This window comes from Ylistrum balloti, unplaced genomic scaffold (assembly GCF_031769215.1).
Source record: "Ylistrum balloti isolate Yb309-2 unplaced genomic scaffold, AGI_CSIRO_Ybal_v1 Utg370136, whole genome shotgun sequence".
NCBI lineage: Eukaryota > Metazoa > Mollusca > Bivalvia > Pectinida > Pectinidae > Ylistrum > Ylistrum balloti.
Window position 1 is genome coordinate 839767 of NW_026782145.1, and position 17431 is coordinate 857197.

At 35.7% G+C, this 17431-nt stretch overlaps 1 protein-coding gene across 1 annotated transcript in view; it reads right to left on the reverse strand.

Annotated features, from left to right (window-relative positions):
- Window positions 1-17431, reverse strand: part of LOC132550631 (A-kinase anchor protein 13-like) — a 170851-nt gene that overhangs the window by 22062 nt on the left and 131358 nt on the right. The window contains exons 20-26 of the mRNA XM_060214723.1: window positions 14324-14484; window positions 10033-10082; window positions 6383-6436; window positions 2769-2818; window positions 2382-2473; window positions 1405-1456; window positions 502-554 (exon numbers count right to left, since the gene is read on the reverse strand). Of these exons, the coding sequence (XP_060070706.1) occupies window positions 502-554; window positions 1405-1456; window positions 2382-2473; window positions 2769-2818; window positions 6383-6436; window positions 10033-10082; window positions 14324-14484 (512 nt within the window). The remainder of the gene's footprint in view (window positions 1-501; window positions 555-1404; window positions 1457-2381; window positions 2474-2768; window positions 2819-6382; window positions 6437-10032; window positions 10083-14323; window positions 14485-17431) is intronic.

Genomic DNA, 17431 nt, shown 5'->3' on the forward strand with positions numbered 1-17431 from the left:
AACCTTAAGTGACCTGACACACAGTATATTGTCAGTTACCAGACACATTAAAACCAAGTGACCTGACCTGACACACAGTATATTGTCAGTTACCAGACACATTAAAACTTTTAGTGACCTGACACACTGTAAACCTTTTACACAGAAAACTCTCAGTGACCATTAAGTAAGTATTCACTGCAGTCACATGTAAAATAAACACAAACGGTATTTATTTTACAGTATTTTAGCAGCTATTTTCCCATAAAGTGCCAACCATTCAACTCAACTAATTGAGAGGATTTATATAGGCTGTATGTTATCTTACCCAGTGGTATATATTATACAATAAAATTTACTGAAGTGAAATTTTTTTTTTTTCAAAGAGAATAATTTCAAATTTCTATAATTTATAATCTTCATAACTTATTGCTATAATAATGAATGGAGTTTCTTTCTTGTATTCTACCGTTACCAGGGAACTATTACCATGGAATTTTCATATCAACATCAAAATCTTACCCGTTGTAAGATCTTTAACCGTCTGCAGTGGTGTCGTTCTGTCTGTATTAATTCTGAAATTAGAAGTAAACAGTAAACCAATCATAGTAAGTATTTAATGGTTAGCGATTTAGTACTATGTAGTGTGTGTCTTTCGGGGTAACAAGAAATAAAAGTTATCTGTACAGGTAACTATCCACTGATAACATTTACAAAATACTATCTCTGTATTCAGAATTCCAACAATACACTGTTAAATACGATGTATGAAAATTGGACCAAGATCTTGTGTTAATTGCCTATAAACACTACAGATTTACCAATTGGTTCTATAATGTTCTGATGGACCAAGATCTTGTGTTAATTGCCTATAAACACTACAGATTTACCAATTGGTTCTATAATGTTCTGATCTTGTGTTAATTGACCAGATTTACCAAGATGTTCTGATGGACCAAGATCTTGTGTTAATTGCCTATAAACACTACAGATTTACCAATTGGTTCTATAATGTTCTGATGGACCAAGATCTTGTGTTAATTGCCTATAAACACTACAGATTTACCAATTGGTTCTATAATGTTCTGATGGACCAAGATCTTGTGTTAATTGCCTATAAACACTATAGATTTACCAATTGGTTCTATAATGTTCTGATGGACCAAGATCTTGTGTTAATTGCCTATAAACACTACAGATTTACCAATTGGTTCTATAATGTTCTGATGGACCAACACCTTATTTTAGTTGTCTATAAACACTACAGATATACAAATGATTCCTGAAATATTTGTATGAATTCATCAGATAAGTACTTAAATTAATTTTTTCTTGCAGTTGTTACAGTTTCTGGTATACATTAAAATTACTTATTGCCAAGCTTGTTCCCCTCCAGTAGTTCAATTAAACATTTCTCACACTTACCCCATATTGTGTCTTGTCGCTTAATATCTTTGTGGCTCATTTTCTTAATTATCTGAAAATAAAACAAACAATGATGAACATTCTAACCTTACAATACATACAGGTGAGAGGGGGTCAAAGAGACATAAGTACCAGTCTAGAAGGGTCATAGTCCAACATCCTTGGTTGGTAGCAATTAAATCCCAACAGAACAATTTTTGTCACTCCTCTCTGATGTGATGTTCGCAAGCAGTTGCCAATGGTCTCTGACCAGGTCCCTACTACATCTCTCAGTATATAGTTGTGTAGTGTTAGTGTGAAGCCAGTGATAGACATCCGAGTCAAAAAATTCACAAGCTGAACTTTGACCTTGAACTGACAACTGTCCAGGTTCCTTAATGTGTCATAATTAGTGTACAAACAACTGCTCACGTACACAAAGGTGTTTTAACAGCTCCTTACAGGTAAGATAAACAATCACCTGTTTGATCTACCTGTACACCCCAGGTGTGATATTCTACCTGTATGGATCAATCAGTCAGTAATGACACCTGTTTATCAATACAAACATATCTATAATATGTTCCCACACTAATTATGGAATAAATATATTATATTTCACACTTATAGTTAATCTGGGCTTTTGTACCCCAACTATTGTCAACAGGTAAGATATCTGTTGAAGAATTATAGGTATGTATTACATATGTTGATCCAGTGATTACATGTTATTTATGTATTCATGTAGACATTTTATATTGTTCATGCTTTTTCATCAACAGTATAACATTATTTCAACAATTATAATAATGGCCAATTTTTTTTCACTCAGGATATTTACACAGCATAAAAACAAACAAGTTGCGATTAAAACAGTTCATTAAAAACTGAAAAATCTAACATTTGAAATTTCTTTGCAAGAGTTAATTATTTAATACTTCAATGAAGTAAATGAAGAAAAAGTTGCGCTAACGTCTGTTTATATGTATCATACTTACTTTTCTATCAATTGAGCCACTCCAAGTCTCTGCTTCATCGTATCGGAGCATCAAGAGCTCGTCGTCGTAATTATCGTTAACTTCAGAAGGTGCTGTTGAATAAAGAGCACAGCTTATAAAAATATAATATACAGAAGCTCTCACTGGATTGACATGTACATCCACATGTATATCCTCCCTACATAACTGGATAAGTAGGACAATTTACACACCTGTGTGATATACACCTGTGTGATAATTAAATTTTCATACAAATATTTTTGACTTAAATCTTTGTTGTACATCAATCACTACTACATGAATTTTCATAAGATCAATAATCATTACATTGATCATTTGTGAAAAAATTGAAATAATTGTAAATGAAAGAGTCTTATCTTAACTCACCGTCTGTGTCATCCAGAGATTCCAGGGACTCCGATATTGTGTCTGTAATACTACAGGAGAAAAAACAACCAATTAATTATAAACAATAGGTAAGTCCATTAGTGTCCACCTCCACACCATCGGTCAGTATTTACATCTGTCCATTAGTGACCAGGATATATAGACTTATGTATAGGAATATTACCTTATCAGAATACAAGAACTGTACTATAGAGTAACAGTACAGTCTCATCCAAAGGCATTCTACTGATAAACGTCATGTACATGTTGAGGAGTAAAATCTAGTTTCTGTTTGATAATGTTGAAGATACTTCAATACAATTTTTTTCTTAAAATTCTTAAATTAGATCTACACTAAGATATTGTTTAATAAGCATGTGATGATGTTGTGACAGATCTGGAGCGCACTTCACACAAACAAATTTTCACTGCACAATTATCTCTTAACATTTGACAGACTCATGAATGAGTCTGGTTACAACAGAAAACAATCTAATCTTTGATGTTTGTGCTACAGTACTATAAGACATGCCAGCACTATAACCCTGTATACTATTGTGTGGTATGTCTGTATATTTGTGTGGTTTGACTAGATAATAAACAACGTCTGTACTTCCACTTATATTTAGTAGGTTTATGTTATTTATAACGTTTTAGTAAGTGGATAACTACTTTTGACAAGCTTTTGGAGTTGTCTCCGTCCTCTATATTTTTAAGATATTAAATGTATAAAGATTTAGCCTCCTCACACTGTGGTCTTTGTAATAGCTAATAATTCTGTCTCCTTTCCTGTTAGTCTAATATTCTTATCAGTGATGTCTGCCCCAGTTTCCTATAGGAAGGAAACTATTCTACACAGATCCGATGGCTACTTTTACAAAACTTTTATTTGTTTCTGCTATATCAAAGAACTGATTCAACTTTTTGCCAAAAACTCAGTTATTTGAAAATAAAAAAAACTCCATCTGGTTTTTAAGGGGCTCCCAAAAATCTGAACCTGGTGTATTTGGTGGCCTCCAACAGATCACTGTCTACTCCTCTGATTCTCTAGCAAAACCTTCATCCCTTCAGTAAATCATGATCCATCTGATCAACTTCATTCCTCATTATCTGACTTTATTCTCACCAAAACGCCATCTCCATAATTTCATAAATAAACTTTAATTGCTTTACAACAGTGAGGATATTATTTTTTTTAAGTTGAAACTTACTTTGACCCAGACTTCTCCACTACATTGAAATAATAACTTACTTTGACCCAGACTTCTCCACTACATTGAAATTATAACTTACTTTGACCCAGACTTCTCCACTACATTGAAATTATAACTTACTTTGACCCAGACTTCTCCACTACATTGAAATAATAACTTACTTTGACCCAGACTTCTCCACTACATTGAAATAATAACTTACTTTGACCCAGACTTCTCCACTACATTGAAATAATAACTTACTTTGACCCAGACTTCTCCACTACATTGAAATAATAACTTACTTTGACCCAGACTTCTCCACTACATTGAAATAATAACTTACTTTGACCCAGACTTCTCCACTACATTGAAATTATAACTTACTTTGACCCAGACTTCTCCACTACATTGAAATTATAACTTACTTTGACCCGGACTTCTCCACTACATTGAAATAATAACTTACTTTGACCCGGACTTCTCCACTACATTGAAATTATAACTTACTTTGACCCAGACTTCTCCACTACATTGAAATAATAACTTACTTTGACCCAGACTTCTTCCCAACATTGAAATTATAACTTACTTTGACCCAGACTTCTCCACTACATTGAAATAATAACTTACTTTGACCCAGACTTCTCCACTACATTGAAATAATAACTTACTTTGACCCAGACTTCTCCACTACATTGAAATATATAACTTCTCCACTACATTGAAATTATAACTTACCCAGACTTCTCCACTACATTGAAATTATAACTTACTTTGACCCAGACTTCTTCACTACATTGAAATTATAACTTACTTTGACCCAGACTTCTCCACTACATTGAAATTATAACTTACTTTGACCCAGACTTCTCCACTACATTGAAATAATAACTTACTTTGACCCAGACTTCTTCCCAACATTGAAATTATAACTTACTTTGACCCAGACTTCTTCCCAACATTGAAATTATAACTTACTTTGACCCAGACTTCTTCCCAACATTGAAATTATAACTTACTTTGACCCAGACTTCTCCACTACATTGAAATTATAACTTACTTTGACCCAGACTTCTCCACACATTGAAATTATAACTCCACTACATTGAAATTATACTTACTTTGACCCAGACTTCTCCACTACATTGAAATAATAACTTACTTTGACCCAGACTTCTCCACTACATTGAAATTATAACTTACTTTGACCCAGACTTCTCCACTACATTGAAATTATAACTTACTTTGACCCAGACTTCTCCACTACATTGAAATTATAACTTACTTTGACCCAGACTTCTCCACTACATTGAAATTATAACTTACTTTGACCCAGACTTCTCCACTACATTGAAATTATAACTTACTTTGACCCAGACTTCTCCACTACATTGAAATTATAACTTACTTTGACCCAGACTTCTCCACTACATTGAAATAATAACTTACTTTGACCCAGACTTCTTCCCAACATTGAAATAATAACTTACTTTGACCCAGACTTCTTCCCAACATTGAAATTATAACTTACTTTGACCCAGACTTCTCCACTACATTGAAATTATAACTTACTTTGACCCAGACTTCTTCCCAACATTGAAATTATAACTTACTTTGACCCAGACTTCTCCACTACATTGAAATTATAACTTACTTTGACCCAGACTTCTCCACTACATTGAAATTATAACTTACTTTGACCCAGACTTCTCCACTACATTGAAATTATAACTTACTTTGACCCAGACTTCTCCACTACATTGAAATTATAATTTACTTTTACCCAGACTTCTCCACTACATTGAAATAATAACTTACTTTGACCCAGACTTCTCCACTACATTGAAATAATAACTTACTTTGACCCAGACTTCTCCACTACATTGAAATAATAACTTACTTTGACCCAGACTTCTCCACTACATTGAAATAATAACTTACTTTGACCCAGACTTCTCCACTACATTGAAATAATAACTTACTTTGACCCAGACTTCTCCACTACATTGAAATTATAACTTCTTCCACTACATTGAAATTATAACTTACTTTGACCCAGACTTCTCCACTACATTGAAATTATAACTTACTTTGACCCAGACTTCTCCACTACATTGAAATTATAACTTACTTTGACCCAGACTTCTCCACTACATTGAAATAATAACTTACTTTGACCCAGACTTCTCCACTACATTGAAATTATAACTTATTTTGACCCAGACTTCTCCACTACATTGAAATAATAATTTACTTTGACCCAGACTTCTCCACTACATTGAAATAATAACTTACTTTGACCCAGACTTCTCCACTACATTGAAATAATAACTTACTTTGACCCAGACTTCTCCACTACATTGAAATTATAACTTACTTTGACCCAGACTTCTCCACTACATTGAAATAATAACTTACTTTGACCCAGACTCCTGGCCAAGGAAAGGATCCACATCTTCACTGATTGGCTTGCTACAAAAGGTCAAATGTCACAGAAATAATAACAAAAGTACATAAGTACCAGAAACACGTTAAATACGTAATCTTTGCTATATCAATAAACATATATCTGATTATTTTATGTACTTGTCAGTGGCGACTTTATTGATCAAGATGGAAAAGTCATGCATAGTTTAGACACTTATTAACATTTCTAGCAAACACAGGTGTCCAACATGCTGTTAATGGTGAAATCAAAATAATGAAATATTAAAATATTTCCTGTTACAACAAATATACACTGATGAGTGATGTCCTTACAGGGTACAGTCTATTTGAAATTGTCAATAAATCAATTGGATCATTAATTAAGAGATTGTTGTTTTACACAAGATATGTGCCAGCTGTTTTCCTAATTATACCACTTCATTGTTATGCTTGTATAACACATTAATTTTTTTTTAAAAAGGTGAATAACTAAAATAAAATTCAGTGACCTGGGCATTTATACAAATAACTTAATACATATACATCAATTTGTACATGGGAGACATTTCTTAAAAACATTCACTTTCTACCCGTGTGCTGAGGAAATCTTCTGTTTTAACACTGTCTTTTAACCAGAATCTGATCTGTAAATATCTTTAATTCACATGTACAAGATGCTAAGCAATTACCACATATAATAATCAAGCTTGCACAGCGACCAACAGAGAAGCACACCCCTATGTCATGCATGCAGCTGTGAATGACATCTATAACTTTTAATCTGATACTATGATATCGCTATGATGTAACATTAACAATGACACAAACGGAAAACAACAGGAAACATATGGACAGGACTAGGATGTAAAGTGTGCTGAGTTGTTCCTATGTGACACAATCAGTACAGGACAGTATATATTTACGCTTATCATTGTACACTTTAGGTTCATGGAGTCATGAAGTGAAATATGCTTATTTTTCTACCTAATTACTAAGAGAAATCGCAACAAACACTCAATAGTTGTACTCACATAGTCTGTTGGCTCACGATCCACATTTATATATATAGTCTATTACACTCATTACACTCAGTGACAACCAAATTAGTAAACAACATTCATGGGTAAAGGGTCATGGACTACATAACTTTGTATAAGACGGTGGAACTCAGCTATAAAACAACACTAGCATAATGAATATTTGGTACATAAATAAATCTCTATTGGCAATCAACTCTCAACTACAAGAATACCTACAGTACAAGTATCTGAGTATATATATATATATATAGTTGTACCTGAGATTTAACTAGTGTTGATTATATGTAAGACTAAGATTTATGATAGTTTCAGTTCATGTGACTTACTCTATACCAATTAACAGCTCGCGTGCCTTTTTCCAATATCCCGAGCGACCTTGGGTGATGGGAGGAGACAGAGACAGAAGGCTGTGATGTAACGTAAAGTGTGATTGGTTAGAATCAGGTTGTCATGACAAAAGTGACACAATATAGGTTAGTATGATGCCAGAGTTTGACAAGACCTCTCAACCAGTAGAATGATAATAGCCAGGAGTTATAGACCTCCATGTCATTTGGAAGTGATTGTTCAAAATTGTGATAATAGGCAATAATTATAATAATAAAAAAGGCCAATGACACAAACTCTCAGCATATTTTTGTATGAAAAAAGAAACAAAACAAACCAGTGCAAGGCTACCTGTATGGATGTTTTATTTATACATATTTAGAATTCTAACCATAGTGTTTGTAAACATGAATGATGACAGTTAGCTGATAAAAGGTGAGAGCAGATTGAGATAATTAAAACTTTACATTGGTCACCATGGTCAGCTTAAGGCCAGCCGCTTCATAGACTAATCTAGTCTCAGGACAGAGTGGCGAATAGCTGGAAGGTGGTAAGACTTTTTCTTGTTTTTTTTTTATAGTTCTATTAGGAAGTTAAACCTAAGAATGATGAGATACTTATAGGATTGGGGGGTGGGTGGGAGGGGGTTATTACATCAAATTGGTTGACAGGTCTAACATCAATGGCAACAATAATAGACAACAAAACAGACAACAGGTAAGAATGATACATAACAAATCTGGGATTTTACCATCACATATAACAACACCATACATGGTTAGTAGATTTTAGTTAAAAGTTAACAGGTACCATTACTAACTGTAAATAAAACACATAAAATCTTAACGATACAGACTCTTGGCTTCCTGTCAGGACATGTCACTGACTCTTTGATACAGTGCAGTAATTTCTGGATCATCAGATCACACCAATATACTAATATATACCAAATTCTAAAAATCTTAACCCTGGGAGATATTGTGCACAAACTTAACTTTAAACCTCAGAATAGTGTATTAAAAGAGACTTTTCACAAATAAGTATGATTTCAGTTGAAACAGCTCCTTCTGAAGACAGATTATATTTTTCTAAAAGTTATGGATAAATAAGTCCAGTGAAACCTCGCTATTAAGACCACATTGGGGACTGGACAAAAGTGGTCTTAATAGCGAGGTGGTCTTAATAGTGAGGTGGATCAGATTGACTGCAAAGATCCGTATAACAAACAATAGATGGCTATTAAAATGTGTCTGGCATGCAGCTTCACACAAGTTAATCCGATAATGATGTTTACTTTGTGTATCGCCACCTGGTGACAGGTTCGGTAACCCGTGACAAAAACAATGGTCGAGAACGACACACATGCTCGTGGTTCACTGTCCACCAGGTAAACTTTAATCACTGATCAGAAATTGGTTGTAATTTTGAGGTCAATTATCATTAATTAGTGGTCGTTGGGACTGTAGGAAGTGGTCGTAATACGGAATAGCGGGGTGGTCATAATACTGAAGCGACCAATACAAAGATATATAGTGGAAAAAAACGGGACTGAAAAAAAGTGCCCGTAATAGCGAGGTGGTCGTAATTTTGAGGTGGTCGTTAGGTGAGGTTTCACTGTACGTTAACTGATAATTTCTGTCTAGTACCAAAGCTAAACACATGTACCTGGAATCGTTTTTTTTTTCTTAAAAAAAAAAAAAAAAAACCAAATCGGTTTTCAGTGAAGTGGTCATGTTGTGTTCCCTGCAATAACAAACACATGCACTATGAGCAGTCATTAAACCAATCCACATCATTGTTCTGTTGTTAGATTGAGTAGCTATACAGAAACAGGAAACCAACAGCATGCAAACATGCTTACAGCTTTTATACAGATATACACTGATAAAACAGCATACACTGACAAAACAGCATACATTAACAAAACAGCATACACTGCCAAAACAGCATACATTAACAAAACAGCATACACTGACAAAACAGAATACATTAACAAAACAGCATACACTGACAAAACAGCATACACTGACACTGACAAAACAGCATACACTGACAAAACAGCATACACTGACACTGACAAAACAGCATACACTGACAAAACAGCATGCAGAGCATCAACTAAATAGGGAAAACAGAAGGAGTATACACTGATGACAAAACCACATACATATCATTTATTATATACTGATAAAACACTGACAAAACACTATAATCTTGTTCAAGCTCAGCTTAACACTGGTGGCCAGTATGTACTTATTATAATGATATACTTACCTGGACGTAGGTAAACTTCTTCTGTGTTGCTGCAGCTGAGCTGCTGATGTCTGCAAACCAAAACCAATGCTTTATTGAAACTTTGAACAAAACAGAAGTATTCTAATTACATGAAGTTTATAGGGTATTGATACCTACCCCTGTTAACATTTTGCTTTAAGACAATAGAATTGTTGTCAACAATTTGTACAATAAATTAGTTAATACAGTATATCTTATATTTCTCAACATAAGCCCATGCCTAGATCACCAACATCAATGGCTTTCCAGAAGAAATTACAAATAAATGCTATATCATTGTCCTGTAATAAACCTATTACCTGACTTTAAGTGAGAGGTATCCTTAATAAATTGACCCCTGACTTTGAGTCAGAGGTATCCTTAATAAATCCACCCCTGACTTTGAGTCAGAGGTATCCTTAATAAATTCACCCCTGACTTTGAGTCAGAGGTATCCTTAATAAATCCACCCCTGACTTTGAGTCAGAGGTATCCTTAATAAATCCACCCCTGACTTTGAGTCAGAGGTATCCTTAATAAATCCACCCCTGACTTTGAGTCAGAGGTATCCTTAATAAATCCACCCCTGACTTTGAGTCAGAGGTATCCTTAATAAATCCACCCCTGACTTTGAGTCAGAGGTATCCTTAATAAATCCACCCCTGACTTTGAGTCAGAGGTATCCTTAATAAATCCACCCCTGACTTTGAGTCAGAGGTATCCTTAATAAATCCACCCCTGACTTTGAGTCAGAGGTATCCTTAATAAATCCACCCCTGACTTTGAGTCAGAGGTATCCTTAATAAATCCACCCCTGGCTTTGAGTCAGAGGTATCCTGAATAAATCCACCCCTGACTAGAGGTTATGCACTTGACCCCTGGGCTTATTTCAGGATATAAATCCGTATAGCTGTTTAAGCTCCACTCCTCTGTACCAAGCTAGACTCCTCTAACCAGACTCGGCTCCTTTGTACCATACTCTAGACCCCCACCCCCTCTATACCATACTAAGGCTCCTTTGTACTGCACTCTGGATCCCCCCCCCCCTCACTCTATACCAGACAAGACCCCTCTGCACCAAGCTAGACTCCCCTGTACTAAACTAGGCTCCTCTGTACTATACTCTAGACTCCCCCTCTATACCAGTATAGACTCTTTGTACCATACTCTAGACCCCCCCCCCCTCCCCCATCCTCTATACCAGTCGAGACTCCTTTGTACCAGTCTATGACAGCACTGTATCAAATCAGACCCCTTTGTACCAGACTAATGTCCTTCTACCAGACTAGGCTCTCTGTTGACAGTAATAAGAAACAGCCTATTGACATCAAATACAATCTGTCATTTATCTAAAATTACTAAACTGATTTCAGGACAAAGTTAAACATATGACACATTTTCTTGTTAAGATTTTAAAATTTCAAGATCTTTCAAAGGCATGCCTTATGTGCCGCTATCCTCTCTTTTAGAATACTGCCAAAGAAATTTCAACTGAAAAGGACTAAGCTTAGATCACAAATCCTTCGAGTGATAATTCTAAGCCCTTCCATCCAAAATATCTAGCAAGTATCTGAATGAAATATTAAAGTGAGTTTGCTTATGTACCTGGAGACTTTCCCACCAAAAGATCACCAAAGTTTGTGTGGGTTACAATAACATTGTAATAAATACTGTGTAATAAAACACGTCTGTCAAATATACAAATCCTTCCTGATAGGTCAAGTCTATATACAAACACTATTGCCACTGTTATTTGTTATCTACATCCATAGGTAAGTTTGTCCCCATTACCTACATCCATAGGTAGTTTTTGTCCCCATTACCTACATCCATAGGTAGTTTTTGTCCCCATTACCTACATCCGTAGGTAGTTTTTGTTCCCATTACCTACATCCATAGGTAATTTTGTCCCCATTACCTACATCCAGAGGTAAGTTTGTCCCCATTACCTACACCCAGAGGTAGTTTTTGTCCCCATTACCTACATCCATAGGTAATTTTGTCCCCATTACCTACATCCAGAGGTAAGTTTGTCCCCATTACCTACACCCAGAGGTAGTTTTTGTCCCACTACTTACATATAAAGTTAAATTTTTGGCCCTCAATACCTCTATACACAGGTAGGTTTTTGCCCCTGTGACCTTCATTCTGGGAGAAATGACATCAATATTTGGTCAGAGTAGGCCAACCATGAGGTTATTATGATTGCTAATAGGAGTAATTAGCCAGCATCCTGTGTCTGTAAAACTTCCAGGAGATCAATAGAAATTTTACCTGTGCATGCTTGTACACCTGTACTGGTGACAGGGATGTAACGGACTAATGTCACCTGGGGTCTACCTATCAAAATCATACATCATAGATAGACCTTTGAACCTACAAAAAAGATGGTGCATAGTCCTTTGATAAAACCTACCAGTGGACCAGTAATGGTAACAGTATCATAAAGAATTTCCGTTTTGACCTTTAACATTTTCAGGTATTCCATCTTACATACACAGGGGAAAAACAAAAGGAGTTCTGCTGGTGTATATTGTTAGTTATGTTTCTCATGAAATGAACAGGTAGGGACATTCTGAGTTTGGGTCTCCCTGAAGCAGCTAGTGGCTACCTTACTGAACAACATAAGGGAGGCCCTTCCCATGCTGTCCAAATCAATTAGGGTAGAGTATCTTGTCCATGTCACAACCACAACAGAACAGACCATATCTTAGCTTCCATAAAAACACAAACTGCAAAGAGCAGTTAGCAGTTAGTCTCTTCACCTTAGGATACCAAGGTAAACATTCCATTGACTGGGCTATCATGACAGCTTGTTGTAGATCTGAGTTGCAGTAAATATAATTTTCATTCTGACAGTGCATATTTGCTTAGGTGTAAAAGTTCTATTGAAAAAATCTAACACGTCTGGATTCTCAAACAAAGTTCATTAAGTGTTGGAAGAGAAATATACAGTTTACATACAGTGAAGAAAACACCACATAAAGAAGACTTAAAGTCTTGGTGATCTTTCTTGATTTTATGTAACATTGTTAGATATTTCATATTAATTCAGGAATCAAAGCAGGACAGATGCAGCACCTGTTAATCAGATGTTTATTTTGATTAAATAATGTCAGTAAATACAGGCCATGATTAGTGCGGAAAGCATCTGTTTAACACTAACTGGACATTATTCCTTATATCAGTGAAGATGGACTGTCGTTGATGTGGTTAATACTAACTGGACATTATTCCTTATATCAGGGAAGATGGACTGTGGTCAGTGTGGTAAGCACAAACCAGACATTCTTCATAAAATCTGTGATGATAGACTGTCATTAATGTGGAAAATATTCCTATTATTCCCAATATCTATTTTACTATTTGTATATACTTATACAATAAAAACCAAGAGGCCCATGGGCCTTAGCGGTCATCTGGCATAAAAAACAAGATTTCAAATTTTGAACTTCAGAAGAAGTCGAAAAAATGTGTTTTCAAGATGGCAGCCATGTTGGATTTCGGACCAACCCGAAATTAACAAACTTTGGTCAGGATGATGTCACGATCATTTCAGGTAAGTTTTAGCTCAATGAGACATGTAGAACTTGAGAAGAAGTCGAAAATGTTTACGACAGATGCCGCACAAAAGGCGATCGCAATAGGTCGAAGGGTCAGATGACCTAAAAAACTAGTGAATTAATTATCTTAGTAATCAACTATCGATTTGTTCTTGCACTTTTGTAATCAGTCAGTTTCTTACTAATGAAGAAAATGATATCATCAAAATAAAAACAACACCAAAGCGACATATAACAAGGACACAATATAGAAAATTTTTGAAACAAAGAAAAGAAGAAAAATCAAAATCATTCAAAATGTTCAGTGCAAAAGTTTTAGAGGCTGTGCAGCTGTAAAATAGAATGATAAACCTAGGATTTAGGTGAAATACTAGGTAATAATTGTTTTATCATGCTAAAAGCAAGTCAGAATAGGATCACAGGTATTCTCTTATCAGTATAAAGTTTAAACCAAGTTAGTTCTACAGGTAAACACTTAACCTCAGACTCAAGGTAGAGATGGGCTTATTACTGGACAACGATAAAAACATTTGTCAAATGAATCTTCCTCTAGTTAACTGTAAAAGATTAAGGAGGGGTTATGACCAGGAACAGGTTTACAAAGACAGAGATATTAATGCTTGGTTAATCCTGAAACCTTTTTACATAATAAAGACCATATTTGTCTGTTTTTTAAGGCGACACCTGTGATCCTACCTGAGAACTAAACCAACAGAACTAAAGCGTACCTCTGGAACAGATTCAGTATCAGGGATAGAGAACAGAGATGGGTGTGGCTGAGGAGTAACCGTAGACAGAGGCGCAGATGTTACCTGACTACGACCAGCAGGCCCAGAAGATGAACGCTTTTCCTTAAAGGAATGACTTTGGCGTAAACCTGCAACCGAGGCTGAAACATAGAAAGCACAGGGTTATAAGAATGATATATAAATGTACAATATACAAATATTCAATCTGCAATCAATGGCAAGAATCAAAGGCAGAGAGTCTGTCAGAAATGTGTTTACAACTGTATGGCGGGGCACCTATAGTATGTATATGTACCAGGGTAGCTACTTGTATGGATTATAATGTAAGGTGTGACATACAAGTAGACCATACCAGCAAATTTTGTGGATTAAGGGCACTTATCATTTGTAGACATAACAGTAAATTGTACTTTTCGTTACAAATTTAGAATTAGTGTACTGACAAATTATAAACTGAACTGTATTCCATCGCTGTGTCTTCCTCTCCAGACTCTTCAGTAATGTTCAGGGCTCATTAAACACTAAACACTAGGGCTCAATGATCCTTGTTCAGCCTCTGTATTTCTGTTGACCAGTATACTGTTTAGTGTACATTTTAGTACATTACCATATCAAACACAGTGACCGTTTAGATCATTCTATAAGCGGATAGGTTTATTGAAAGTAGATTTTTTTTACTTTATCAATATACCAGAACTATATCAAACATAAGCAGCTTACATATTTGGTCCACCTATATATTCTGATACACATAGTGGACTTAAAACGTTAAGTCACGCCTGTTAGTGGTGAAAATCCCTCAGTAACAAGAATCTGGATGTTGGGTCAGTCACATCTGCCAGGAATGAGGATCTAGGTGTTGAGTCAGTCACCTCCATCTGTCAGTGACGAGGATTTGGGTATCTGGTCAGTCACATCTGTCAGTGACGAGGACTTGGTTATCTAGTCAGTCACATCTGTCAGTGACGAGGATTTGGGTATCTGGTCAGTCACATCTGTCAGTGACGAGGACTTGGGTATCTGGTCAGTCACGTCTGTCAGTGACGAGGATTTGGGTATCTGGTCAGTCACGTCTGTCAGTGACAAGAACATGGGTATTGGGTCAGTCACATCTGTCAGTGACAAGGATATGGGTATCAGGTCAGTCATGTCTGTCTGTGACAAGGACTTTGGTATCAAGTCAGTCACGTCTATTGGTGTGAATGGCCTGCGGGTATCAGGTCAGTCACATCTGTCAGTAATGAGGATCTGAGTGTTGAATAAGTCACATCCATCAGTGAAGAGGATCTGGGTCAGTGACAAGGATCTGGGTGTCTGGTCAGTCATGTCCATCAGTGACAAGAATTTGTCAAATCTGTAAGTGACAAGGACTTCGGCATCAAGTCAGTCACATCTGTCAGTAATGAGGATCTGGGTGTTTGGTCAGTCACATCCATCAGTGACAAGGACCTGAGTATAGAATCAGTCATGTATGGGAACTGATAATCCACCAATCATCAGATCTCATTAGTCAACTTTGTAGAGGTATCAGAAAAACACTGCATTATTTTGTAAATCTTCAGACAGGCAAACGCTTCCTATAAATTATTGACTGTTTCTTTACCTATCAATGTGATCCTTGCTTTTACTGGCTGAAAGTGAATGTTCATTTGACTTATAGGTACTGTCCAGCCATTGAACTGTTACTAATACAACATGGCCAAGGAAAACCATTCTATTACAAGCTTGTGACAATAGTATTAAACTTAAGGAATTCTGCTTGATATCAGTGTTCAATGGTAGTCCTGGTGGAATGTCCTACTGTTCTCATATACCTCTGACCATGGTATTATCCTTAACAACATATTTCACTCTCCAAATCTTTAAACCAGATTTTTGTGTTAAATGTTCTGTATTGTCAGATTGTAAAGCCATTTCCTCCTTTAACAGTACTTAGTGTTATTGTATAGCATCATAACAGTGACTTTTGACATTTTAACTCCAGCTAGGGTGGTCTCCTTAAGCAGTTTTCAGGTGATTGTGCTGGAGAAATCTTTCCAACAGAAATCAAATCACACAAACACAAGTCAGCCATTGTATTGGTGAACCAATAACTTAACCATGTGTACTTGGTAAAAGCCAATGTGTTACAAATTCATATTTCATTTCAACTTCTAAAATAAGTTCTTATCCAAAGTGATATCTTTAAAGCAACATCTTAAACTACAGATTAGGTTACTATAGTCAAACAAGTAGCTGTCCTTGTCAGTTCTTTACAGGCACTTACAACAAAACAAGATTGAGAATAAACCATCAACATACCTGGGACCTTTCTAGTCTGCCACCATCCATGTTATGATTGATGTAAAGGACAGAGAGGGAATGTTATACCTCAGTTAAATTAAATATTCTTTTGTGTAGATCACTTAACCTTGATAGCATGTTTATCACAAATACTACCTGATCAAATCTGACAGATGAACACTGACCAGATGACCAGGACACATGCCCAACAGCAACTGTCTGGACAGAGTAAAACTTCTATCTACTGTTACCCATATTGAACTGTTATTACCTGTATTTACCTGTGATTACAGTTAGCTGTGTTGTACTGTTTTACTTGTATCTATTATCGTATATTTTACCTGTAATTTCTATTACCTGTAATAATTGCTGTTACCTGTATTTACTTTTTTCTATATTTTTTTTCTGTAATCACCTAACTACATAATGGTTACATAGGGCTTGTAAAATTAACTCCAAAATCAAATGAAAGTTACAGAGGCTTGTAAACACCCCCTTCTGAAAGTTAACTTGTCATGTACACTATTAATCCACATATCATCAACTCCTTTCTGATGTAATGCATGTCTCCAAGAGAATATCAATGACCATCGGTCAGCCCTTAACTGGCTATATGGATAATCATCTAGAGTTTCCACCGGTCAAGTTGTAGGCCAGGTGGTCTAGCTTTAGTTTCCAGCCAAAATCAATATTACAGAAATACTGCTGATCACTTGACTGGTCAGTGGTCATCATTTTGTCATTTTAATGACCTTCTGACCAGGAATTATGGATCACATCAGGTATGAAGGTCCTTGTGACCTA